Genomic DNA, 27751 nt, shown 5'->3' on the forward strand with positions numbered 1-27751 from the left:
GTTACACGGAAGCACGAACATTCGAGAGGAAAGCAGTTGGAAGAAATAGCTCTGGTGTGGTGATTTGGGAGGGAGGTGTGATGGGTAGTTGAAATCATGGGCGCGGATGAGATGACCCAGGGAGAGCAAGTGAAATAGAGCACGAAAAGTAGAGGACAGAATCCAGAACAACGTCAGTCTTTTACATGGTGGGCAGGGGAAGGGTTGCCATCTTGTATCCATCAGGCTAGGTTGCGAGCAGCTGGAGAACAAGAAGGGAATCTGCCCATCTTTCTTCTTTACCGTTGCGCCCAGCAAGGTGTTGGGCACACACGGATAATAAGTGCTTCTTATGAATGAATTTTATACGGTTTCACGTTTCTAACACTCCCTCCTCCTGAGGTTTGAGTTACAGGCAGAGAAAAACAAGGGAAAGAGAAATCGATCTCGTGTGGCTCAATCCACTGAAAGCTGTGCCAAGGCTGATAAGCATTTTGCTGTCCTGGAAAACTCAAGTAGAACCTGTCAGATGATGCTAGAAAGCCTCAGCAGCTCATCTCCTGCCTTTCGGGAGAATTTCCAGACAGGCGATTTCGTCTCCAAAAAAAAAAAAAAAAAGTGGAGTTAAAGAAACCAGACACTGAAGAGTTGTAGACGTTATCCCATTCATATGAAGTCCAAGAGAAGTCAAAACTAATCTATGGTGATTCACATCAGAATAGTGACTGCTTCTGAGGGGTAGGATTGAGTAGAAAGGGGCATAGGAGCACATTCAGGGTTCATGGGAATGTTCTGTTCACATTATACATTCAACACATATTTTTGGATGTCTGCCATTTGCCAAGCACTGTTCTAGATATTGAGAAAATAGCAGTGAACAAAACAGACCAAGTCCCTGCTTTTATACAGATCTACTTCAGCTCTTTCCATTGGCTGCATAGATAGCATCAATGCATTTTTTTTTAACTTTTTAATGTTTATTTATTTTTAAGAGAGAGACAGACAGAGTATAAGCGGTGGAGGGGCAGAGAGAGAAGGAGACACAGAATCCAAAGCAAGCTCCAGGCTCTGAGCTGTCAGCAAGGAGCCTGACGTGGGGCTCAAACCCACAAGCTGTGAGATCATGACCTGAGCCGAAGTCAGATGCTTAACAAACTGAGCCACCCAGGCATCTCCAATGCCTTTTAAATAGAAAAAAAAAAAGTGGCCTGTCCTTTTTTTCGGACGCTTAACCGATGGAGCCACCCAGGTGCCCCAGTGGCCTGTCTTTAAATACAGATAATGACAAGACTGAGGAACTTTCTTCTCATTTTATTTTTTTTATTTGCTGATGGGAAGGCAACAAAATACAGTGGAAAGAGCATGGGATTTAGGAGGTCAGCTCCACCATTAGCCACCATTGTGTGACTGTTGAGCAAACTCTTTAAACCTACTGAACCTTACTTTTCTCATGTGTTAAATGGCATCAATGATACCCGCCTTGTAGGGTTGTTTTATAAAGTGCCAGACACGTTACAGATGTTCAGTACACAGTAGCTGGTTTACAAGTAAATTTTATCCAAGGCAGCAATATTTTGCCTCCCTTGCAGCCACGTATGACTTAATTTTGCCCAATGAGATATGAGCAAAAAGAAGCTTCCTCAGCTGGGAGAAGTACCCTTTTGCCCTTCTACAGTTTCTCTTTCTTCTAGCCCGAGGTGTGAATGTGATGGCTGGAGCTCCAGCAGCCATTATGGACCAGGAGGTAACCCTGAAGATTGAACGCTGGAACGATGGATCAAAAGGATGAGGGGCCTGAATCCCTTGTGAGACTGGAGCTGCCCGCCCTGGGTTGCCTGTATCTAGCCTGCCTTTACTTGAGAGACAAATATTATTATTTTACATTGGTAGGTGTCTGTTGCAGCCAAACCTAATCCCCACTGATATGCCTAGTAAATCCTCCCACAGTCTAGACTGTTCACCGATGAATCCTCAGCTCCTATAACGATATCTGGTTCTGATACACAGTGCTCAATACATGTGGAAAAGAGAAAGGGAGGGAGGAAACAGAGCTGTTTCTGATTGTGAGAGAGGTCACCTCACGGGAGAGCATGTAATGAGAAAGGAAGAAGGCCGAAGATAGAAGCCTGACTGCCAATTCAATTGGTCTCTCTCTCCCTCTCCCTCAATCTCTCCCCCCCCCCTTCCCTCCTACCCCTCAGGCTTATTAATGTGCATTTGGGCTTACCAGATATTTAAATTCCTAATCTGCACACTCCAGATCTCCCGTGGGATTTGTCTCGCAGGTGCCTTTGACTGCAGAGCCTTTAATTTAACCTGCCTCCCTGGTGACATCCTCATTTGTCTCCTACTCCTGGAACATCAGTCATTCCCCCAACAGGAGAGTTGCAACGTGATCCAATAGCTCGTTGGAGGAGTGAAGCTTCTTACTGGCATCACCTTCAGCATTGGTTGGCAGATGTAGTGACGTGCATTGTTGATGGTTTTCATGTTCTCATTATAAAAATTAGTCTTTCCCTGTGCAGATCATTTGAAAACAAAGGATAAATAAGAAAATTCAAATCATTTACAACCTCACGGTCTAGAGATAGCCACAATTCAATATTTGAATTGGTCTATTTGGTGTATTTCTTTCCAGGCTTTTTGGTAAGATTAAGTATATTACTGGACTCATTCAATTCAGATCTCCCATTTATTTAGCTTCACGTTATATTGCAAGTGTTTCCTTGTGTTGTTAAATTATTATTATTATTATTATTTTTATTTTAGAGAGAGAGAGCATGCAAGCAGGGAAGAGGTGCAGAGGGAGAGAGAGAGAGAGAGAGAGAGAGAGAGAGAGAATCTTAAGCAGGCTCCATGCTCAGTGGGGAGCCCAACTTGGGGCTCGATCCCATGACCCTGGAATTATGACCTGAGCCAAAATCAAGATTCAGACACTGAACCTACTGAGCCACCCCGGCACCCCACTCTTTGTGTTTTAAAATACTATTTATAAAAATATATTTTTTGATGGCTACATAATATTGCATTGTTTGTATTGTTATTCATCTAATCATCCATTGTTAGAATCAAGGTTTCTTTAGAATTTTGTCTTCTATAATTAACTAAACAACAGGTACCTTTATACGTTTTTAAAACTCTTCTTGGAAGTTGACAAAATGAATTTCAGAACAGTTGTACACATCATACAATCCCACATCCTCAATGTACACCTTACCACATCCTTAATAATATTGGGTATTGTATTTACTTTAAAAGCCTTTCCTGGGGGCACCTGGGTGGCTCAGTCGGTTGGGCGGCCGACTTCGGCTCAGGTCATGATCTCGAGGTCTGTGAGTTCAAACCCCGCGTCGGGCTCTGTGCTGACAGCTCGGAGCCTGGAGCCTGTTTCAGATTCTGTGTCTCCCTCTCTCTGACCCTCCCCCGTTCATGCTCTGTCTCTCTCTGTCTCAAAAATAAATAAATGTCAAAAAAAAATTTTTTTAATTAAAAAAATAAATAAATAAATAAAAGCCTTTCCTGTTTCGTAGGCAGAAACAACCCCATGACATCTCGATTACCGGAGAGGATGAACGTTTTTTCACGTGTATTTATGAGCTATCAACATTGTCTGACTGATTGTAAGAACACATTATACACTGTGGATAGTAATCGTGTGATTACTGTACTTTTTGAAAATTTCCTTAGTTTGTTTTCCCTTTTGAATTTTTTCTTTTTTTAATAGATGTTTAACATTTTTTTAAATTAATTTATTTCTTTTGAGAGAGCGAGCACGAGGGGAGGGGATAGAAGGAGAGGGAGAGAGAGGATCCCAAGTTCGACGTGGGGCTCGAACCACAAACCGTGAGATCACGACCTGAGCCGAAACCAAGAGTCGGATTCTCAACTGACTGAGCCACCCAGGCACCCCTAAAATTTTTGTTTAAAGGTAGAGGCACCTGGATGGCTCAGTCAGTTGAGCATCTGACTTGGGCTCAGGTCATGATCTCATGGTTTGTGAGTTTGAACCTCATGTCAGGCCTGCTGCTGTCGGCACAGAGCTTGTTTCAGATCCCCTGTCCCTCTCTCTCTGCCCCTCTCCCAGCTTGTGCTCTATCAAAAATAAATAAAACATTAAAAAAATTTTTTAAGGTAAATGTATCTATAGTTTGCTTCCTAATTTCTTCGTTTGCTTTCCCCTGGTTAATAGTGACCCTCACTATTTTTTTGATTTTGTATTTTTTGTATTTATCACTTTAGTTCGAGTGAAATTTATTTTAGTATAAATATATACGGGGCGCCTGGGTGGCGCAGTCGGTTAAGCGTCCGACTTCGGCTCAGGTCATGATCTCGCGGTCCGTGAGTTCGAGCCCCGCGTCGGGCTCTGGGCTGACGGCTCAGAGCCTGGAGCCTGTTTCCGATTCTGTGTCTCCCTCTCTCTCTGCTCCTCCCCTGTTCGTGCTCTGTCTCTCTCTGTCCCAAAAATAAATAAACGTTGAAAAAAAAAATAAAGAATTGATTTAACCCACTGCTTTGTATACATACAATTTGGCATATATAAAAACACAGTAGATATATATTTCTGGTTATTTCTTCTGTTTTATTGATCTAGCTGTTAATAGAAACTATTTTGATCATTGTAGTTTTATTATCTGGAAGGCAAAGTCAGGGTACACATATTTTCAAATATTTTCCAGAAAAGTTTTATTAATTTATACTACCTCCTTCCTGTCTCCCCCTTCCTACCCTCAAACTTCAGCAGTGTATGAGAGAGACATTCTCAGGGCTACAGGCACTTTACTTAAAAGTCTTCAAAAAAATGGGGCACCTGGGTGGCTCTGTCGGTTAAGCCTCTGACTCTTGATTTCGGCTCAGGTCATGATCTCTTGGTTCGTGAGATCGAGCCCCACGTCAGGCTCTGCACTGACAGTGTGGAGCCTGCTTGGGATTCTCTCTCTCTCCCTCTCTCTTTCTCTCTCTCTCTCTCTCTGCCTCTCTCCTGCTCACTCTTTCTCTCTCAAAAATAAACAAATAAACTTAAAAAAAAAAAGTCTTCAGAAAACTGTAGGCTCCCATCCTGGTTGTGCTACTGACCAATTGTTGAACCTTGAGAACATCTCACATGCTTTAAGCCTGGTTCCTCTTCAGCTAAATGAAAATTACAGTGGTACCTCCCTCCTAAGATGGTTTTGAGTTCAAAACGAACGGTTTATTGAAAGCTGGGGAACTATAAAATCCTAACAGAAATGGAGGCAATTGATAATGATTACATTTTTGTAAAGAGAAACATGTCTTAAACAAACAAACAAACAAACAAACAAACAAACAAACGTGAGGGGTGCCTGGCTGCATCCGGGACTCTTGATCTCAGCAGGGTGGTGAGTTCAAGCACCGTGCTCCCTGTGGAGCCTACTTAAACAAACAAAAGAACATGTGGATGGTTTTGAGGTTTGGGTATGGAAATTCGTCTCTCAGTGCCCTCTAAAGTCTGGATGCCTCACAAGGTTCCATCTTGCCGTGTTGCTTTGAATTGCAAAGAATCAGTTCCATTTGCCTGCAGACCCAGAGGCTCCTGAATTAACTGCAAATCGGTTCAAGAGCCTTCAAGAGCCGAGATGTCACTCCATACAGGAAGGAGCGGCTCTCTAAGCGTTTTGATCCTTGACTTTGTTAGGCGGAGACATTATTTCCTGATTCACTTGAGCTGCAGATGGGTTGAGGAGGATACGAGCTAGATGACCATAATTAGGGAAGGAAGTATGGGGCGGGGGCGGTGCATGCACATAAAGAGAAAAATGGAACATGGAAACAGACAGCTGCCTGCATGGACCAGGGATTCAAATTATTTTAATTTTTCTTGAATATCAGTCAGGGTTTGATCGGGGAACAGAAATCACAACAGTGATTTGAACCGAAAGAGCTTAATGGAAAGAATTGTTACTGACATGAGGTTATCAGACTAGGGGCTCTCAAACTCAACAGGCAGAAATAACTTTAAGGGATCGTGGCGTTAACAACTGTGGAAAGGGTGTACCACTTGGTACAACCAAGGTAAGAGGTTGTAATGATGAAAACTTAACAAGATAAGAGGTTGTTCAGCCATAAAAAGAAAAGAAATGCCGACATGGGCTAGAACTTGGAATGAACCGTGAAAACATGCTGGATGGAAGAAGCCAGGCATGTAAGCCCACATATTACATGATTCCGTTCATGTGGAAGTCCAGAATCGGGAAATCCATAGAAACAGAGAGTGGGTTGGCAACTCCTTACATAAATGGAATCACACGGTATTTGTCCTCTTGTGTCTGGCCTATGCACTTAGCATACTGACCTCAAGGTTCAGCCGTGTCCTAGCATGTGTCAATATTTCCTTCCCTTTAAGGCTGACGAATCCTCGTGTGCATCCGCTGATGGGCGCTTGAGTTGCTCCCATCTTTTGGCCATCACGAAGAACGCTGCTCTGAACACGGGTGTATAAGTATCTGAGGCCCTGCTTTCAGTTCTTTTGTGTCTGTGGCCAGAAGTGGCATTTCCGGAACGCGGGGTTATCTATTTTTAATCTTTTGAGAAATCACCATACCATTTGCCAGCGTGGCTGTGCCATTTTATATCCCCACTGCCAGTGCACCAAGGTTCCAAGGTCTCCACACCCTCGCCAACGCTTGCTATCTTCTTTTCGGTGTTTCTTTTTGAGGGGGTGAAAATGTTCTAGAGTGGACTGTGGTGACGGTTACACGTATTTGTAGATAGACGAAAAACTGTTGCATTACGTAAGTTATTTCATTTAAGTTTACTTATTTATTTTGAGTGAGGGAAGGAGAGCGAGAGGGGGAAGAACGGGGAGAGAGAGAGAGGGAGAGGGAGAGGGAGAATCCCAAGCAGGCTCCGTGCTGTCAGCGCAGAGCCCGATGCGGGGATTCGAACTCACGACCCCTGAGATAGTGACCTGAGCCGAAACCATGAGTCAGATGTTTGACTGAGCCGCCCAGGCACCCCGAATCATATATTTTAGAGAGTGCATTGTATGGGATGTGATTTATGTCAGTAAAGCTGTTTTAAAAAAAGGTAGGAGGAGGGGTCCCGTGGATAAACCACACCCCCAGGCCTCCAGGAGGGTGTGCAGATATCGCTGAGGGGTGGGGGCCATGGAGCTGATCGAGTGAGAGTCAGAAAGAGCTGTAAACTAGACCCAGCTGATGCTTCACTGAGGGGAGGAAGTGCCTCCAAAAGATGGGCACAGGAACAGGAAGTCGACAGGAAGGGGCGAGCCCCTTCCTCCTGCAGCCTCACGACCCCCTTCGTGAGCACGACCCCCTGCTCCCAGGAAGCAGCTAGCCCAGCAGAGAGGTGGTTTGCAGCCTCCCACGGCCATCCCCTAGAAGGGCAGGTTTGGAGCGGAGAGAAAAATAGCCTCATGACTTGCTGTCTTCATCTGTTCTGGTTGCTATAATAAAAGACCATAAACCGTGTGACTTATCGACAACAGACATTGATTTCTTAGTTCTGGGGGCCAGAAGCCCCAGATCATGAAGCCGGCATGGTGGGGTTCTGATGAAGGCCCTCTTTCTGGTTATGGCCACCTCCTTCTGTCCCCTCACATGGTGGGGAGAGAGCGAGCCGGCTCTCTGACCTCGTGTAAGGACCCTGATCCCATTCATGAAGACACAGAGCACGTGTGTGTATCAATCAGTGAAATACAAACAGTTGAGTTAGTTTTGTGCAGGGTTTCCAGCGCCTTGATAGAACAAAGTACGTATCTGTGTACAAGCTACGAAATACAAATTGTATGATACCCGTGGTTCCCATACAAGGGAAGGGCTCTTCTATTTGCATTTAAGATGGGTATTGCACGAAAGAAAAATGGCAAAAAATTGTCCCCTTAATGGTACTTTTCCCTGCTCTTTGAGCAAGTGCGGATTTTCCTTTGCACTTGTGTGAGTCTGTTTCCCCAAAGGCTTCCTGTCCCCTGAGTGTGAGGGGTGATTTTTGTCTCTGAGGAGGTGAGCTGGGCTGTCTGTGGCTTCCCCTTCAGGTGTGGAAGTGAGGGGCCCGCAGGCCGCCTTGTGCTGTAGGCAAAAGCAAGCAGGACTTCACACCAGGGGCTGAGATGCCTTTCCCGATCCTGCCTCCCTGTCCTCGTGGAGGGCCATGTTTCTTCAGCTCCATCCTGTCCCCCTCCCTGCCCCAGCATCCTTCCCATTGGGCCCCCACCGCCAGACATTCCACTGTGAGGGCTCCATCTGGGGCAAATGCTGCTCTGCGTCTCTAGAGTCTATTATAGTTTTCCAATGAATCTGTCTTTTGGCTGCCCAGAGCACCCTTGTTCTTGGTACCTACTGACTAAGCCCTGGCACTGAGAAGAGGTGAGTGTGGCTGCTTAGGCTCCATATTGGAGGTGAGTGTGGCTGCTTAGTCTCCATGTTGGACAGGAACTTCTAATGTATCTTCTTGGCATGATGAAATACCTTTTTTCCCCTCTTTCACCTGTTTTTTTTTTTTTTTTTTTTTACATTATTCATTTATTTTAAGAGAGAGAGAGGGAGAGAGAGAATCCCCAGCAGGCTCCGTGCTATCAGCACGGAGCCTGAAACGGGGCTCAAACCCATGAACCATGAGATCATGACCTGAGCTGAAACCAAGAGGCAGACGCTTAACAGACTGAGCCACCCAGGAACTCTTCCTCTCCCACTGAAGCTCAGGGAGTCTGTCTTCTTCCTCAGTGGGCTCCAGGGCTCATACAGACCCTTATAGGTTGGGTCCCAATCCCGTGAGGCCTCTCCTCCAACTCAGAGACACAGCACCAGCTTTAGCTGTAGCATCTCCGAGTTTCAGCTCCCCAGGGCCCCTCCTTTAGGCATAATATCCAAGTTTTAATAATTCCACCTGTCGTAGACTCCGGGTCTGGAGTTCTTTCTTGTCCAGCAAGAAAGCAGGACGCAGGATTAAAACACAAGAGATGGCTAATGTCCAGGAGAGCTCAAGAGCCCCGATTAAGGGTCCTTGCTCAGTGTTTATTAGGATCAGAAGGCTTACAAACATGGCCATGGACGTGCACAAAGAGACAGTGAAGCTGTGAACATTAACTCGCGGGTGTGAGGGAAAGGGCATTTTGAAAATATGCGGGCTCAGGGGTTTGGGTTAATACAAAACAAAATCCTGGCACCCAGGCGGAAGGTTGTTTACAGAGGACTTGAGGCACCACCTCTGTTAACCTGAACTAGTCTAGGGGACAAGAAAGAGCGTGCTACCTCAGGGTCCACAAGGGTCAAACAACCTTCCTTTTGCTAATTGGCTCTGCTTTGGGCAACTTCACCTTGCAGCCCTGTTTACCTAATTTGGTTCTTCCTTCCCGTGAAAGCAGCTCTCTGCTATTGTACTAAATTGGGGGTGTTTCCACCCTGAATACCTAAGCTTGTTTACCTCTTCTGCCTTTGTTTTATATTGGGGCTTTGCCCGTAACTATCTGGACTGGGGCCTTTGCCTCTCTCTCTCTATACCTATTTACCTAATCTTGTTTAGCCAGACTGGGGTGTGAGCATCCTAAGTCTTTCTAATTCTGTCTGCCTTGTTAACCCATCAGTGCAGGCTCAGGGAATTCCTAAGCTCTCCCCCCACATCCAGCTTCTTCCCTGTCTTCCCCCAGCCCTCGGGTGGGGGCTGCTTCTTACCGCCGCTGTCTCTATGAGACTTCAGCATTCTCTCCTACCCTTCCAGTTGCCCAGTAAACAGCTTTCTACCTAGTTACCAATTCCTTATATTACATTTTCTGTTCCAGTAACTGGTATGGTTTCTGTCTCCTGACGGGACCCCGATTGACTCAATAGCTGCCTAAGAAATTATGTTCTAAGTAGGGCGCCTGGGAGGCTCAGTCGCCTAAGCGTCTGACTCCTGATTTTGGCTCAGGTCATGATCTCATGAAACCGTGAGTTCGAGCCCCGCTTTCCGGCTCCACCCCGACCGACCGTGCAGAGCCTGCTTGGGATTCTCTCTGCCCCTCCCTCTCTGCCCCTCCTCCACTCATGCTTGTTCTCTCTCTCTCTTTCTAAATAAATAAATAAATAAATAAATAAATAAATAAAAACTTAAAAAAAAAAAACACTTACGCTCTTAGGCTACTCAGACTCAGAGAAAGTTACATTCTGTGCTAAAAAAATGAATAAAGAATTTAAAAGTAAAAGAATTCTTGTCTACTGACATATCAAAGACTGGATTTAATGGGGCGCCTGGGTGGCGCAGTCGGTTAAGCGTCCGACTTCAGCCAGGTCACGATCTCGCGGTCCGTGAGTTTGAGCCCCACGTCGGGCTCTGGGCTGATGGCTCAGAGCCTGGAGCCTGCTTCCGATTCTGCGTCTCCTTCTCTCTCTGCACCCCCCCCCCCCCATTCATGCTCTGTCTCTCTGTGTCTCAAAAATAAATAAAGGTTAAAAAAAAAAAAAGACTGGATTTGAAATATATAGAGGGGGCACCTGGCTGGTTTAGTCAGAGGGGCATGTGACTCTTGATCTCAGGGTTGTGAGTTTGTTGGGTGTAGAGATTACTAAAAAATAAACTTTAAAAGTTATATATGTACATATATATATACACATACATACATACATGTACACATATACACATATACATATACACACATATACATATATGTACATATATACACATATACATATGTATATGTATATACACACATATATGTGTATGTATATACGTATATATATGTGTATATACATATATCTATACACACATGTATATGTGTACATACATAGAGAGAGAAACTTTGGAGTCAGTTATATCTGGGTTTGAATCCAGGCTCTGTAACTTACACACCAAGTGGCCCTGAGTAAATTACTGAACTTCTTTGAGCCTCAGTTTCTGTGCTTATAAAACGAGGACAGAGCAGCCTCCTTGCAGAGCTGTTGTGAGAAGGGAGGGAAATGACACAGGAGGAAGAGCTCAGAAGCTAGTGGTGGATGTGGAACATAGGCTGTGGCAGGACTTGGTGCAGTGGGGGAGGAAAAGACTGCAGATCCCAAGACCTGGGTTCTAGTCCTGGGTCCGCAGGTAACTAGCCAATGGACTCCTCTGCGGGGCCCCCCTCTCCTGACATGTGAAACACCACGTTTGAGTCACATCAAGCTAAGTTTGGTTCCCGAATGCCGGTGTCTTCTTATGGGTCTGTGGCAAGATGAGGCAAATAATAACACTGTCCTACATTTTTCATAACACTAAATTATTCAGCTTAAAGGACTAGCCTTTATGGTGAGATTTTGCCTGTGTACTATTTGGATATTAATGTCCTGTTTATTGAAATGATAGTATAGGGGCGCCTGGGTGGCTCAGTCTGTTAAGTGTCCGACTTCAGCTCAGGTCATGGTCTCACAGTCTGTGAGTTTGAGCCCCGTGTCGGGCTCTGTGCTGACAGCTTGGAGCTTGGAGTCTGTTTCAGATTCTGTGTCCCCCTCTCTCTCCACCCCACCCCTGCTTGTGCTCTGTCTCTCTCTGTCTTTCAAAAATGAATTAACATTAAAATTTTTAAAAAAAATAAAAAAATAAAGATAATTTAAACAGTATGTTAATGGTGAATGAATAGGCAGACATATCAGTGGGGGAGAGCAGAGAGTCCAGAAAATTTAGAAAGTTAGCGTATTATAGAAATGTCATCTCAACTCCATTATGTTTATAAAATACTTATGTATAAAAATATATTTGATATCTGGGCTGATGGCTCGGAGCCTGGAGCCTGCTTCTGATTCTGTGTCTCCCTCTCTCTCTGCCCCTCCCCCATTCATGCTCTGTCTCTCTCTGTCTCAAAAATAAATAAACGTTAACAAAAATTTTTTTTAAATATGTTTGATAGAAATAATTGGATTATATGTAAAACAAAACACACAAAACAAAAAGATTTTCTCATAGCAAAAAAAAAAAAAAAGCCACATAAGCTAATCAAAAAGCAAATACACTGGGGAATACTTGAAATTCACATCACAGAGAAAGGGTTAATTGATGCAAAATACAAATAGCACGTTCAAATCAATGAGACCAATAAGGCCAGAGAATGTGGGCAAAGACTGGACAGTTGGCAGAAAAGGATACACAAATGCGTATAAACACGTGCTAAGATACTCAGCGTCATTCATGTGAAGAGGAATAAATGTCTGTGACTTGAACGTTTTGGTAGAAGATGACATTTTGGGGAAAGTAGAAGACATTATACGACAGCTATCTAATTTCCTGAATCCGTCTGGGATGCTTACAAGGATCAGAGTGTGACTGACATCTGCAAAGATGTTATTTCTGGGGCTGTTGTTTTCATGACAAACAGGCTTTTGGAGAGTCAAAGGTGGGCTTTGTGGATTGTTGCTGTTGCTGTTCTTTAACTTACAAAACAATCCTGACGAATAAGTGCACGAACGTTTCTAGGGAGCAACGGTGAAGATTCACATTCCAGTGTCAACGTGAGAAGGCAGCAGGCACCGTTTGCCCTGCCGTGAGAACTTTCTCTCATCGCACTGGTCTCTTAGCGCATCCAGGCTCCTATAACTAAAACATCCGTAGACTGGGTGGCTTAAACAAACAAGCATTTATTTCTCGCAGGGCTGGAGGCCGGGACTTCCAAGACCAAGGTGCCCGCAGATTCAGTCTGGTGAGAACCCGTTCCTGGTTCGTAGTCTTTCTCGCTGTATCCTCACTTGAACAGAAGGGGCGAGGGAGCTTGTTTAACGAGGGCACTATTTGATCAAAGAAAATATACATATTGGTCTCTGCACCTTGTCCCTGGCACAGAGCTCCTAAAACCCTTGTAGTCTCCTCAGTGGTAAGAACATCGAGAATATCTCTGGCTCTAATGTTTGTCTTTGACCTTGTCTCTGACTCAGGGCTCCTAAACCTTGTAAATTTGTGAGTGATAAGAGCACTAGGAGCTTCTTTTCTTCTTCTTCTTTTTTTTTAATGTTTATTTTTATTAAAAAAAATTTTTTTTTTAACATTTATTTATTTTTAAGACAGAGAGAGACAGAGCATGAACGGGGGAGGGGCAGAGAGAGAGGGAGACACAGAATCGGAAGCAGGCTCCATCCAGGCTCTGAGCCATCAGCCCAGAGCCGATGCAGGGCTCGAACTCAGGGACCGCGAGATCGTGACCTGAGCTGAAGTCCGACGCTCAACCGACTGAGCCACCCAGCGCCCCTAATGTTTATTTTTGAGACACCAAGAGACAGCACGAGCGGGGGAAGGGCAGAGAGTGAGAAAGACAGAGGATCCGAAGCAGGTTCCAGGCTCCGAGCTGTCAGCACAGAGCCCGATACAGGGCTCAAATCTGAAAACTGTGAGATCATGACTTGAGCCAAGGACGGACCCTTAATGGACTGCCCACCCAGGGGCCCCAGGAGCACCTTTTATGCTAATGAGGCAACACTGGCGGGGGTCCTGGATGGAGGCTGGTCAGCCTGAATGGAAGATAAGAATTCTCAGCCCTACCCTCCCTCCCCTGGAGAGGAGAGAGGGGTTGGAAACAGAGTTACTCATTGCTCAGGCCTACGCAGGTAGCCTCCATAAAATCCCAAGGATACAGGGGAAGTGGGCAAACACATCCGTAAAGGGAGGTTCATGGGCCCGAACTCCTTGGGGACAGAAGCTTCTGCGCTCAGGGCTTCCCCATTGCTTCAATGTAATATAACATCCTGATGGAATGCTGGACATAGTTGCCAGACTTTATAACTATGAGCTTATCTGATCCTCATAAGAATCTTCAGGTGGATACTGTTACTGTGCCTGTTTCACAGATGGGACTCAGAGAGTTTAAGTAACTTGTCGATGCCACACAGCTACTAAGTGGGGAGCTAGGAATCAAACCTAAGCAGTTGGCCACAGAGTCTATACTCTTAACCACTGCAGGAAAAAAAAAAAAAAAGGCGGGGGGGTGCTTAATTCAGCCTTAACTGCCATCACGGGCCTTTCTAGAACTGTACTGTTACTACAGCAGCCATACTCTTAGCTATATGTGGGTATTTAACTTTAATTAAGTTTAAATAAAATTAAAAACCTAGTTCCTAGGTTGCACTTGCCACATTTAAAGGGCTCAATAGCCACATCTGGTTAGTGGCTGCTGTACCTCGCGGCACAGACATAGAACAATCCCACCCTTGCAGAAAGTTCTATGGCGCAGCACCGTTCTAGATAACTTTAGAAAGCACTAGCCAAACATAAGACTCAAACTCAACAGGTACCACATGGGTTTTTTTTTTTTTTTAACGAAACACCACTTCGTAATGTTATTTGCAGCTAACACACCTATTTTTTTGAGACATACGACATGTCGTATCAGTCATGAAGTTCACGAAATATAAGCATCCACGCAGAATATATTCTTTTTTTAATTTTTTTTCAACGTTTATTTATTTTTGGGACAGAGAGATACAGAGCATGAACGGGCGAGGGGCAGAGAGAGAGGGAGACACAGAATCGGAAACAGGCTCCAGGCTCTGAGCCATCAGCCCAGAGCCCGACGCGGGGCTCGAACTCACGGACGGTGAGATCGTGACCTGGTTGAAGTCGGACGCTTAACCGACTGCGCCACCCAGGCGCCCCCACGCAGAATATATTCTAAGGCGACTTCACTTACACAGCTTCTCAGAGAAGCACGCAGTGTATTTTTTTGCCTACCGGCCACTGCTGGACCAGATTTGGAGTTCATACGCGTGCAGGGTGGAGTTGCTCCAACACGAACCACCCTGATGGCTGTCTTGTGTGCACAGTACCATCGAGGTGGCTGGTTTCCACCAGGAAGGCAATGGACATATCAGTCCTCCCTTCCTACCCAGCAATCGGCTCCACGGTGCAGGAACCCCGGTGACCCGGCATCATCGCTTCAAGGGAGGGGTGCGGGGAGGGGCTGAGCTCTCGACAAAGCCCACGGGCACCTACCTGGGTTTGAGCTGTCTGGTTAGAGAACCCAGAGTCCCAGCCTTGAGAAGAGGGGGGGCAGAGTGGAGTGGAGGGGGGAAGACCAGAGAACAACGGACAGTTTAAACCCAGGTCTGGTGACCCTGGTGTAGGCACTGGCCGCTAGGAAGGAGAGAGAGGTGGGAGACTTAACGTTGCTTGGAGCATTCAAGAGGGCTTGGGGGATGTCAGAGCCGAGAGAAAAAAATAAAGAATCGGGAATATGTGAGCGGAAAGTTGATGTCTGCTTGCCCCCCACCCCCGTCCCGCAACAGCAAGTGTCACCAGCTAACAGCTCATTGACACTTGGGGAGAAAAGCTGGGAGAAGATAGTCCAAGGCAGATTCAGAACTCTGGATCCACATCAACGTTTATTTATTTTTGGGACAGAGAGAGACAGAGCATGAACGGGGGAGGGGCAGAGAGAGAGGGAGACACAGAATCGGAAACAGGCTCCAGGCTCTGAGCCATCAGCCCAGAGCCTGACGCGGGGCTCGAACTCACGGACCGCGAGATCGTGACCTGGCTGAAGTCGGACGCTTAACCGACTGCGCCACCCAGGCGCCCCAATCCACATCAGCTGTTCTTCCAGAATACCCAGGTACCTACCTGCCCCCGGCTTCCCCTCAGGAAGCTGCCACGCACTCTCTGCTCAGCCTTCCTGGAGCTCAGCTATGCCATCACCCCCAACCTGAAGGCAGGGGAGGCCCCCAGGCCCCGGGGGCAATGCCTGAGTGGCACTGAAACCATGACCGTCAGCTGACCGGAAACTATAATGCACTTTTACCCACTCATCTCATTCTTGCCTGGATTGGGACTAAAAGGCCCATAACCCAAACAGGGAAGGGGCAGAGTAAGGTTGGGAGCACATAATACACCAAAATGATCACCTGGGTTTCACATATTTAAGTGGCTTCCCTGCGGGGCGCCTGGGTGGCTCAGTGGGTTGGGCATCCGACTTCAGCTCAGGTCACGATCTCGCGGTCTGTGAGTTCGAGCCCCGCGTCGGGCTCTGGGCTGATGGCTCAGAGCCTGGAGCCTGCTTCTGATTCTGTGTCTCCCTCTCTCTCTGCCCCTTCCCCGTTCATGCTCTGTCTCTCTCTGTCTCAAAAATAAATAAACGTTAAAAAAAATTAAAAAAAATAAATGGCTTCCCTGCTCACCTTCCATTTATCCGCTCTGCCCTCCCACCTCATCCCTGCCCACCTCAGAAAAATCACTTGGAAAATCTGAATAGCAGCAAAACCAGATCTTAATTTCCTTTTGTGTTTTGTTCTTGCAGGCTTTGCAGCTTGACCTTGAAAAGTGACTTTTATTATCCCTTCAGATTCTTTCTCTTACACTCTGCATAAGTCCTCCTTTCCAATCAGCGTTGATCCTGCCGTTCTCTTCCTCATGGATCATCAATGGCTCCCATGCCCACTAAGATGCACCTTGGTCTCTTCTGTCAGGTATTCAAGGCCTCCATGATTTGGCCTCCACAGGTTATCTTTTTTTTTTTTTTAACTTTTATTTATTTTTTGAGACAGAGAGAGACAGAGCATGAACGGGGAAGGGGCAGAGAGAGAGGGAGACACAGAATAGGAAGCAGGCTCCAGGCTCTGAGCCGTCAGCACAGAGCCCGACGCGGGGCTCGAACCCACAGACCGCGAGATCACGACCTGAGCTGAAGCCGGATGCTTAACCGACTGAGCCACCCAGGCGCCCCTCCACTGGTTATCTTTCCAGGTTCATCTCCCACCACCTTCTCTGCCTCTCCTTTCTTTGTCAACACCCACTCCCTATCACTGTGCCTTTGCAAACGCTGGCCCCTCTACCTGGGGGGTGTGTGGGGGGGGGCGGGTGTTGCTGGTCAGCCCTAACTTCTATGCTTTGCTCAAACCTTAGTAAGATTTGCCCCCATCAATGAGTGAGGCCCCAAACATCTCCAATTCTTTTTATTTTTAAAATTAATTGATGGGGCGCCTGGGTGGCTCAGTCGGTTGAGCGTCCGACTTTGGCTCAGGTCATGATCTTGCGGTCCGTGGGTTCGAGCCCCACGTCAGGCTCTGTGCTGACAGCTCAGAGCCTGGAGCCTGTTTCGGATTCTGTGTCTCCCTCTCTCTCTGCCCCTCCCCCACTCATGCTCTGTCTCTCTCTCTCTCTCTCTGTCAAATATAAACTTAAAAAAATAAATAAAATGAATTGAAACTGAATAGTTTCAGAAATTTTAATTTTTATTCTAAGTACACTCTACAGCACACATGAGGCTCGAACTCACAACCCTGAGATCAAGAGTTGCGTGCTCTACTGAGCCAACCCGGCACCCCCAAATCACCTTCAATTCTGAGTACCCTGTTCCAGGCTTGGGGTCTGACCTTTGGCAGCGCCCCCTCCCTCAAACTGTCCTTTTCCGTGGCCCACTGTTGCAAGGTGCGCCTCTCCAGGCCTGCCCTGCCACGGTTTCCTGGGTATGTGTCTTCCTCTGCTGGTCTGGGGAGGCAGGAACCATGGTCATTCTTTGTAGCCTTCACCATCCAAACGCTTATTAACACACAGGTAATGCCTCACAAATATTGTTGAACTGAGTGGACACGTATCCTAAAGAAAAAAGGTCACCGTCTGCTGCCTTGTTAGGCATGGAAGACGCAATACAGAAGTGGTTAAGACACAATACAGAAGTGGTTATCACAGGCGACAGATGCCGGGTCTTGAAGTCAAGGTACTAAATCGGTATTAAGCACAATCCATAAAGGTTAATGATCTATCAACACTGGTCTATTAACACTGTTATCTTGCCTATTAGTTAAAGACTGCCTAGGGAAACATCAAGTGTAGTTCTAAGTAGTTATCACTGGATGGATGAATGCCACAGATCCTATGGGAATTATTTGACCTGCCAAGTGAACCCTAGACGGGAAACAAGGAATGCTAATTCCGACTTTCCAGGCAGGAGTGTGTCAGCCCCCCGGGGGTTGTAGCAGACCGTCTCTCGCAATTATTAGGCTTTTGAGGTGTGGGATTCTTGGATTACATGCATCAGAATGACCTGTACTGCCAATTAAGAACGCAGACTCCGTTTCTGGGCCATTCCCACTTAGAATATCCGCGCTTGGGGTGTAGGAATCTGCATTTTAAATAAACTCCTTAGGGGATCCTTATGCTAAGATTTGCAAACTCTTGCCGTTCTCAAAAGTATAGTCAGTCTAGGGGAAGACAATCACGTGAGTAGCCTGAAAGAAAGCAGCAACCCTTACCGAGAACGCTCGCTTTTCCAGACATATGTGGGACCGTATGAAAGGAGGACCCAGCGTCTCTATCAGCTCCAAGTTAATTAACTAATAATTCAAGTCTGGTTGGTTGATCTATAAAGGAGAGGATGGAGGGGGAATGATGGAGGCTGTCTCTGAAATAAGAGCCCCCAGGCCTCCCAGAGGGCATTGGTGTGCAGGAAAATACCCATAATAAAAGAGCCAGATTTTCTATCCTTTTGTAAGTGATGCGACCGCATTTTGTAAGATGGGAAGGGATGTTTCTTCCTTTTCAGGCTAACGTATCATTACCGATGCTCCTGAACGATATTTCCCTCCTTCTCTTAACTTCTCCGTTCCTTTTGGGGGGGGGGGGGGTTAAAAAAAAAAAAGGCAATCATACAGTTCACAGAACCAAAAACAAATTAGCTTTCAAGCGCGGGTGGAATATGAACACATCAAGCACGTTTTCGCTAGAAAGGCACAGACAACCGGAAGGGGCACACGTGCGTTTTCTGCAGGTGAATGACAGAAGGGTCCCGGGGCTGGCCCGCTATGCCATGTGAAGATAACGCAAACGTTACGTGAAAATATGGAATCGCGAGCGAGATGGGGAGGATCAGGCAAGGGGAAGACTGGATTCAGGGGTCCCCAGCCTCTCCCTCGATGTGGAAAGGAGAGGGCAGGATCTGTCTTGTTTCAGCTGCGAGGAATGTGGCAGCTTGCGGTCGCCGACGGGGGATGTTCAGTTACGATGTTCAGTTACCATCCTCGAGGGTGATGGGGGCTCTCCCAACCTGGGGGACCGGGGGTGGGGGTGGGGGTGGGGGCGGAACGGGGCGGGGTCTGAATCCCGCACTCGCCCCACCCACCCCGGAATACTGCTTTCATCCTCCCCCACCCCACCACCACCCTGGACATCCGGAATCTCCAAGCCAAGATAATATATTCTTTGCCAGAGACAAAGGCTCTTCCAGATCCCCTTCCGGAGAGTTCTCGGTTAAAAAAAAAAAAAGACTCGAAAGGCAAACTTCAGAATTCAGGGTTGAATCACTATCGGCAGGGCTTGAGCAGTTATAAAGGGAGCGAGGTGGGCTCATTCCTTCTTGGTGTGTTCCAGGACTCGGTAGGGAACCCCGGGGGCAGCCCCGGAGCTGTGTTCTTCTTGCATGACCGGAAGCGTGGCAGGAGCGCAGATCTCAGAAATGTTGTCGTTGTTTTCCAGGGCCCCATAGGAAAAAGAAGCTTTGAGGTCGGGCTGAACCGTCATTCCCTTGTCATGCATGTTTTGCATACCTGAAATGAAATCCATTTTCTCCACATCATTACGTGGTAAGGGGTGGGGGTGGGGCACAGGAGACTGCGTCTTCCTCCACCCCATCGCAGGCTAATTATAGTGCTGGGGGCGCTGATCACGTGCATTGCCAATTTCCTGAATGCTTTCGATCGAAAAAAGAACATCCAGAAATATGTGCTAGAAATATTACGGTTGCTAAGCAACCGGGGACGAATCTTCAGGAAATAATGCACACAGACCGGCCATTGTCAAGAGAGACCATGGGTTGGCCTAGCACGAGGTGGGAACGCGTGTTTGGGCCCCAGGGGGAGCAGAACCAGCACCGTGCTTCGAGCGTGGTAGATGCCAATACTTTCCTGCGGAATTAAATCAGGATCCAGCACATTTCATTATCCCCCTGGGAGAAGAGGGAGGGTAACTTTCGTGTCATGGACACGCGGCGGTGCCAGACGCATCAGGACACTCAGAAGGCGAGTTTGACCTTTAACATTTAACATCCCTGATCCGCATGGAGGGCAGGTGCCATTCTGCCTACCGCTCCTGGGCACATACCGATGTTGGATTTCTTCTTACAGTTGAGAACAGGGACTTTACTCCTGAATTCCGTTAGCCTTGTTCTACACTTTCCCCATCAGGCAGGACCTGACCTTGGAGGGCAACTCTCTTCCTGGCCTGGGAACTGAGACTTCAAATTCTCTTGCCGCTAGACTGTCGTAGGAAACTGAACTCAAAGTGTCCTCCAGGAAACTCTGAAGGCAATAACAGCAGGTGCCAGACTCCCGACTGCGCCCAGGCTCTGGGCTAAGCGCTCTACATCACAATGGTAACCACAGGGAGCATGAGGACAGCTAACGGGTACTGAGTGTTGAGCTCCTGGCAGAAAAAAAGCTTGATCTCATCTGATCCTCACAACTACTGATGAGGAAGAGAACGAGGCGGTTAGAGGTTATAGAACTCGCTTGAGGTCCCAAAGCCGGCAAGTGGCAGCGTTAGAGTTTAAACTCGGGTGGTCTGAGCGCTGAAGCCCACACTCTTAACAGGAATGCCGTGGGGCCGCCCTGCCCACTTCCACTTAATACCCCCCCCCCGCCCCCCAATCCGAGCCTCATTATCCGGATGAGGACACAGATTCCAAGGGGTGAAGTTACAAAAGCTGAGGGGGGTGCCTGTTCCTTCGGGAAAAGGGTGCGCTTACGGGGCACGGCTTAGCTGTTGGATGTTTTCAAAGTTCTTAAGCAGCAGGACCACACCCACAGTCTAACAATTATGGGTTAACTGATTTATGGAAACTGAGGGCGATGTGCACCGTGGGGGGACTGTGAGACCTCTCAGTCAGAGGGTGTTAGAAAAGACTTCCAGGATTTGGATTTGAGTTAGGTGATTTGGGGGAGGAGTTTTCAGGAAGCAGGGCTTTGCTCTGGATTCGATACTGTTGGGAAGTGGAACTAATTCTGTACTTGGGGATCTGAATAATTCTTATCTAGATGGGGAGAAGACTGTACTGAGACTAATGTTGTGATTGGTAAGGAGGCAGCAGTCACTTGTGTTAGGTGGATGGTCAGTCCTCTGTGGATGGGACAATGTGCGTGTTTTGTCTGTGTTCATACATGACAGTGGAGTGGTCCTGTCTGTATCTTGATCTACCCATTTGGAGGGACCTTGTCTGATGTTGATGTGCTGTGAAATTGTTTATTTTCAGGCAGGGAGTGCTAAGGTCCAGCAGTGGCTGCCAAGGCAGCTCCCAGCTATCGGGCTGCTTTTTCCTTTAAAAAAAGAAATTTTTTTTTCTTTTAACGTTTTTTCATTTTTGAGAGACAGAGGGAAGGGGAGAGAGAGAGAGAGAGGGAGACACAGAATCTGAGGCAGGCTCCAGGCTGTCAGCACGGAGCCCGATGTGGGGAACCCACGAACTGTGAGATCATGACCTAAGCTGAAGTCGGGTGCTTAACCGACGGAGCCACCCAGGTGCCCCTGCTTTCTCCTTTTTTTTAGAAACTGAATGCCTCTTGAACTGTAGCTACTGGTCGGTTGTGAAGGTCAATCTAGGTAGGCCAAATGCAAGGCTCTAATGCTGACCAGGGAATACAGGTAGTAGGAAAGGCACTGGTTTTAAACAGTTTTATTATTATTTTTTAATTTAATGAATTAACTAATTTATTTTGAAAGTTTTTAAAATTTAAGTAATTCTTACACCCCATGTGGGGCTTGAACTCATGACCCCGAGATCAAGAATGCTGTGCTCCACCAACTGAGCCAGCCAGCGTCCCCCTCCTTTTTTTTAAAATTTTTTTTATTTTTCGTGTTCTACCTGGCATCAGGTTGAACACGTGTTTGAAATTTTCAAAGATTTTTTTTTTTTAAAGCAAAAGGGAAGTGAAACCAAACTGAACCAGGCATCTACCAAGTCGCAGACACCGTGCAAGGGAGCCTTTCACATATTATCCCACTACCCTGAGAGAAGGAATCCCAATTTACAAGGTCAGAGGCCTTGGCCTGTCCAAGGACATGCCCAAGGTCACAGAGCGGGTGGACATAGAGCTGGGATCGGAATCCAGGGCACCAGAACTCCAAGCCCACGTGGCACGGGACACGTCCACTCGGAAGTGTCTGACGCGCCGCGGCAACAGGGCAGGGTCTCCTTTCATCAACCTCTGACTTCCCACCCGTCACAAGGTACAAAGAGGAAGCCCAGAGCCACATCCACAAACAGACCACAGAATGTTGATATCTAAGATTACCTTAGGTTACCTTCTATTTTCCACTGGAAAATACATCTGTATATATGCATATACAAGTACTCATATAGATATATACACATACACAGTTTGTGAACACACAAACACACATGTACATACACATACTTGCACACACACAGAGTTGACACCTCACCTATCTGGAATTCAGCTATCCAGCGCCCTCATCTATCCGGGACACAGCCGAGAAACAAGGAAGTAAGCAAAAAAGGCATCTGAGCAGCCAGATTAGATGTTCTCGAAGTCCATGCACTAAAGCTCATGCACTTAACTCCTAGGAGAAACCGTAAGGCCCCAACTCAGAGCTTGTTTATCTTAATTTTATATACAATTCGAGCACGTTGGGTCAAATGAGAAGTTGGACCTGGAGTTGCTGTACACAGGCAGGCTGGTAACAGCACGGATGACAGACGACAGCTTGAGAGCAAGATGAGGAAATAATATAAAAGAAGACACACAAACCATAGGGCCATTTAAAGCAGGGGCACCTCAGTCAGCCCTGAGAACACAGCTGTATCCCAGCATCCTTTATTAAGGACTACCGGATGCCTTCAGTGTGGTTATAGTTTGTTCATTAGGCTTTTTAAGAAGTTTTTTTTTTTTAATGCTTATTTATTTTGAGAGATAGAGAGAGCGTGCGAGCCAGGGGAGAGAGAGAGTCTCACACAGGCTCCGAGCTGTCAGCACAGAACCCAACTTGGGGCTTGATCCTATGAACCGTGAGATCACGACCTGAGCCAAGATCAAGAGTCGGACGACTGAGCCACTCAGGTGCCCCTTCATTAGGCTGTCTTAACGCAGGGTGGGGATTATGATCTGGAGAGAGTTCCGCCGTTATATCTAAAATAAAAATTAATTTTGAGCTAAAAAGTGAAAGCAGGTGGTCACCGGCAACCCACAGAACTTAGGTGGGCAAACCTGGATGGGGCTGGCCCAGTGTCTTAACTTTTCTCATCTGGGTCCCTGGAGAGGCTGGGCGGGCACGCCCCAGTTCTCCACAGCCCTCACGGCTCCCTTTTGTGCAGTGCTCTGCTGATTCACGCATTTGTGACTGTCAAGGACGAAACACATCTGAGCCTGTGCTGCTCAGTGTGAACCCCCAGCTCCCTGGGAAACTAGGCTTTCCAGAACAATCCACTCCCTCGTGGAATCTAAGGAGTGAGGTTATAGTATTTAAATTTCATTCATCCTATATTCTTTCCCCTCTCTGGTCGTTCTATTCCAACTGGATGAGTGGAGTTTTCCTTTCACAGGTACAAAGCCTGATGGACAGATCATAATTCTATCCAGTGTGAATCAGGATTGTCTTTAAGAGATCCCAAAATACACACGGGAACTGGCGAGATGGGCTCAAAACCAACTGAGGTGCCTCAACCATTGCCTCCTATCTGGCACAGTGAGATTTAAAAAAAGAGAGAGAGAGAGAGAGAGAGAGAGAGAGAGAGAGAGAGAGACAGTCACACCATAACGGCACAGCACACCTTCCCTGTACCAAACCCAGCAGAGAGCCGTCTCTTTTTAAACAGGAAGTAGCAGCCATTCTATATGGATGGGCTGGCAGCTGGACACATGGGGTTTTAACGTTACCTGGCATGGCATCCATGGAAATATAGGGCTCAAATGGAATGGCCTTCTTCCTGTTACGGGTGATTAAGAAGACACCCAAGAATGCAATGAGGCACCTGAGAACAGGGGCAAGGGAGGGAGAGAAAAAAGGCCAGAGTGAGGTTGGGAGGGCTACTTTCAAGCCCAGGTGAGGGGGAAAAGAGGGTCACAGGCCACAGGGAGGGGGTTTGCTGCTGAACAGCCCAGGGGAGGCGGGGGGGCCTGAGATGGGCGGGGAGCAGACTGGAGATAAACGACGGCCTCACACACCCTTCCGCTCGGCACTGCGTTAATCAGGATAAATTAGACTCTTCCTGGGCAAAATGTCTTCCCTTCCATTTGGCCTGTGTCTTCAGAACCTCCCCTTAAAAAATATTTTTTTAATGTTTATTTATTTTTGAGACAGAGAGAGAGAGAGAGAGAGAGAGAGAGAGAGAGAGAGAGATGAATGGGGGAGAGGCAGAGAGAGAGGGAGACATAGAATCCAAAGCAGGCTCCAGGCTCTGAACTGTCAGCACAGAGCCCGATGCGGGGCTCAAACCCACGAACTGAGAGATCATGACCTGAGCTGAAGTTCGGACGCTTAGCCGACTGAGCCACTCAGGTGCCCCCCAAAATATTTTGTTTAAATCAAAAAAATTCTTTGTGGCCTAAATTCAATCAGTATAGGAGAGAAAGAAAAAGTGAAAAAGCCCCTGATCTCCCCCTAATCCCACCCCCCTCCCTCCGCAGGTGTACATTCTTCTAGAGTCTTTTCCTTTTTCCCTAGAGTTTAGATAAATAAACACGCTTTCTAAAATCTGAGGTGTGATTTACATGCGGTAAAATGCACAAACCCTAAATGTAGCGCTCGATGAATCTGGTCCGTGTGGACACTTGTGTGATCGCCACACAGGTCCACAGAGGAGACATTTGCATCCCCTCCACCCCAGAAAGTTTCCTCACGCCCCTTCCAATCCATGCTAACCCTGGCCCAGAGGAAGCCACTGTTCTGACCTCCACTATCACCCAAAACTTGATTTGCCTGTTCTTGAACTTCTTATAAGTGAAATCATACAGCATGTATATACTCTGTCTAGTTTCTTCCACTTAATAAACTTTTCATTATTTATTTATTTATTGTTTGTTTGTTTTTGAGAGAAGGAGAGACAGAGCACAAGAGGGAGGGGCAGAGAGAGAGGGAAACAGAGTACGAAGCAGGCTCCAGGCTCTGAGCTGTCAGCACAGAGCCTGACGCAGGGCTAGAGCCCAGAAACTGTGAGATCATGACCTGAGCCAAAGTCAGATGCTCAACTGACTAAGCTACCTGGGCGCCCTGCTTTTTAGATTAATTTTAGAGAGAGAGTGTGTGAGCAGGGCAGAGGCAGGGGGTGGGGTGGGGTGGGGTGGGAGGGAGAGAGGGAGAGGGAGAGAGGGAGAGGGAGGGAGGGAGGGAGGGAGAGAGAGAGAGAGAGAGAGAGAGAGGATAAGTAGGTTTCACTTCATGCTCAGCATGGAACTCGAAGTGAGACTTGATCCCACGACCCTTGGATCATGACCTGAGCCAAAATCAAGAGTCAGATGCTCAACTGACTGAGCCACCTAAGTGCCCCTACTTGATAAATGTTTTTAAGGTTCATTCACCTTATTGTATATATTAGTAGTTCATTGGTTTTGTTATATTGAACCCACTGTCTTAATATATTATATCATTTGCTTTCTACTCTCCTGTGTATAGACATTTGGGTTGTATCCATTTGGACATATGATGAATAAAGCTACTATAAATATTCAGGTACAAGTCATTTTGTCAATGTGTACTTACTTGTTTTGGGTATATATCTAGATGTGGAGTTGCTAGATCATAGGGTAGACTATACATTTTTAAAAAATGTATTTTTTTCCATTAAATATATCCTAGACATGGTTCTATGTCAGTACCTATAGACTGACCTCAATTTTTCAAAATGGCAGCATGGTACTTTATTATATGGACATACCACAATCTATTTAGCCTGTATTCTATTGCTGGGTATTTAGGCTACTTCCAATTTTTTGCTTGTACAATTAACTTTTTAACTAAAAAACAGCCTCATACATGTGTCTTTGCGTCCCATTTCAATGATTTTTCCAAGATAAGTGATTAGAAATGGAATGTTGCACCGAACATCGCTCACTTACAATTTTTATTGACATTGCCAAATTGTCCTCTGGCATTAAACATCCTCTCGGTGTGGCAGAGAGCTGGCCTCCTCGTCCTCTCCTCTTGCCAACATGGCTTATTAATCCTGTTACTTTTTGCAAAATGATGGCATCTCATTTGGCTTCAAAATGCATTTCTGGGGGGGACCTGGGTGGCTCAGTCAGTTAAGCATCTGAGTTTTGATAGAGGCTCAGGTCACGATCTCATGGTTGTGGGATCGAGCTCAGTGTCAGGCTCTGCACTGAGTGGAGCCTGCTTGGGATTCTCTCTCTCTCTCCCTCTCTCTCCTCCCCTCCCCCCCGTTTCCTCCCCTCCCCCTCCTCTCAAAAACTAAACTTTAAAAAAATGCGTTGTTGTGATCTGGGGTGAGGCTGAGAGTCTTTTCATGTGTCAAAATGGGATCTTTTCCAAATGACAAGGAGATTAGAGCCCACAAGAGAAGAAGGGGGAGGGAGATAAAGCCCTTTGGGAGGAAAAGCCTCACCCTCTGGAGGACAAAGCTCCAAATCCTGGCTGCTCCCTGGGATCTAAAGGATTGCCTGAGAGGCAGAAGCAATAGTGGGGCCAGAGAGGCAACCTGCCTGGAGTTCTCTGGCCCCAGGCAATGCCCCAGGCCAGACAGCAGGACGTAACTCACCCCAGTGCAAACATACAGATGTGCAGCGCATCCTCCCCGATGAAGTCCAGGTAAAATACTGCGCCTGGAACAGCAGAAAATAGGAAATATGGGTGAGCTGTTTTCAAATCACCTTCTTGCCAGTCTGTCTAGCATTTGGCTAAACTCTCTTCCCTGTAGGAAACCAAAGTGATCAGAAACATCATGACCAGCAGGGTAGATGTCAGAAGAGTGGAATAAAAGCCATTTCGGGGCGGGGTGGGGAGGGGGGGGAGGAGAGAGACTGTCTTCTCTTTCTCCTACACCCCTCTTATCTCCATCTTGTTTTTCTATAGAGTTCTCACGGACCCTGCACCCAGCCTCCCCCAATTAAACACACTATAAACGAAACTACAGACTTTCTTTGCCAGTTTTTATATACTCCCTTCCCCCGTCTTTCCTAAGAGGGAAAGGCAAGGCTTGGCGTTAAGCTGTCAGAGCTCTCTAACCTGGCGTGGCCAGCAGATGGCAGGCCTGCAGGCCCGCTCCTGCACCGGGAGCCACATGGGCCTGGCTGCCCTCACCCGCCTTGCAGCCTGCGTCTGTCTGGACTCATTCTACCTCCCGGGGCTTCATGTTGTGTCCCTGAGCTCCGGATTCCTGCCCAGCTTCTGATCATGCTGTTGGCTCTTCCTTTCAACCCTGACTGGACCCAAGTTCTGGATCATGACTTAAGTCTGTGCAGCGGGCTCACTTTTTGGCTGCTCTGGGTCAACGCCTCCCGGGATCCCGGGTCCTGCTCTCAGCACAGGCTCTGCCAGGACCTGTGCCTACCTTGTTCCCACCACAGAGGTGGATTTGGCACGCTTGCCTAAAGGGCAGTGCAAAACATCTGGCTTTACGGCCGGGCCTTCCTCAAAGGGAGGCACACTGTTCTTATTGGCCTTATTACCTCGGAGATTTTCATCTTCATCGACCCTTAAAAACAAACACACTCTGATATGCTTGCAGCCTCCGAAGCCACCTCAGAAGAAAAAGTAGGGGTGGAGAGGAAGAAAGGGGGCCTGCCAAACTGATGACGGCTTACTCAGCACCTATTACATGACAGATGCTTCATCCGGACATAATCTCTAAAAATTATAGAGAAGAAATCTGTGATCACTTAGTGGAGCTAGCAGATGATGGCAAAAACCGCTG

At 47.0% G+C, this 27751-nt stretch overlaps 1 protein-coding gene across 6 annotated transcripts in view; it reads right to left on the reverse strand.

Moving 5' to 3' along the window:
• Positions 1-2210: 2210 nt before the first annotated feature.
• Positions 2211-27751, reverse strand: part of NIPAL3 (NIPA like domain containing 3) — a 65349-nt gene continuing 39808 nt past the window's right edge. Inside the window, exons 10-13 of one of the 6 annotated variants that reach the window (XM_047868986.1) lie at positions 26597-26660; positions 23760-23854; positions 22309-22446; positions 19296-19418 (exon numbers count right to left, since the gene is read on the reverse strand). In XM_047868986.1, the coding sequence (XP_047724942.1) occupies positions 22337-22446; positions 23760-23854; positions 26597-26660 (269 nt within the window). In that variant the 3' untranslated portion in view covers positions 19296-19418; positions 22309-22336. Of the gene's footprint in view, positions 2497-17087; positions 19419-22308; positions 22447-22484; positions 23013-23759; positions 23855-25035; positions 25093-26596; positions 26661-27751 lie in introns of those variants that run through there. The other 5 variants (XM_047868987.1, XM_047868983.1, XM_047868984.1 and 2 more) reach the window with 5 other exon arrangements.

The sequence above is a fragment of the Prionailurus viverrinus genome, chromosome C1, assembly GCF_022837055.1.
Source record: "Prionailurus viverrinus isolate Anna chromosome C1, UM_Priviv_1.0, whole genome shotgun sequence".
NCBI classification, from domain to species: Eukaryota; Metazoa; Chordata; class Mammalia; order Carnivora; family Felidae; genus Prionailurus; species Prionailurus viverrinus.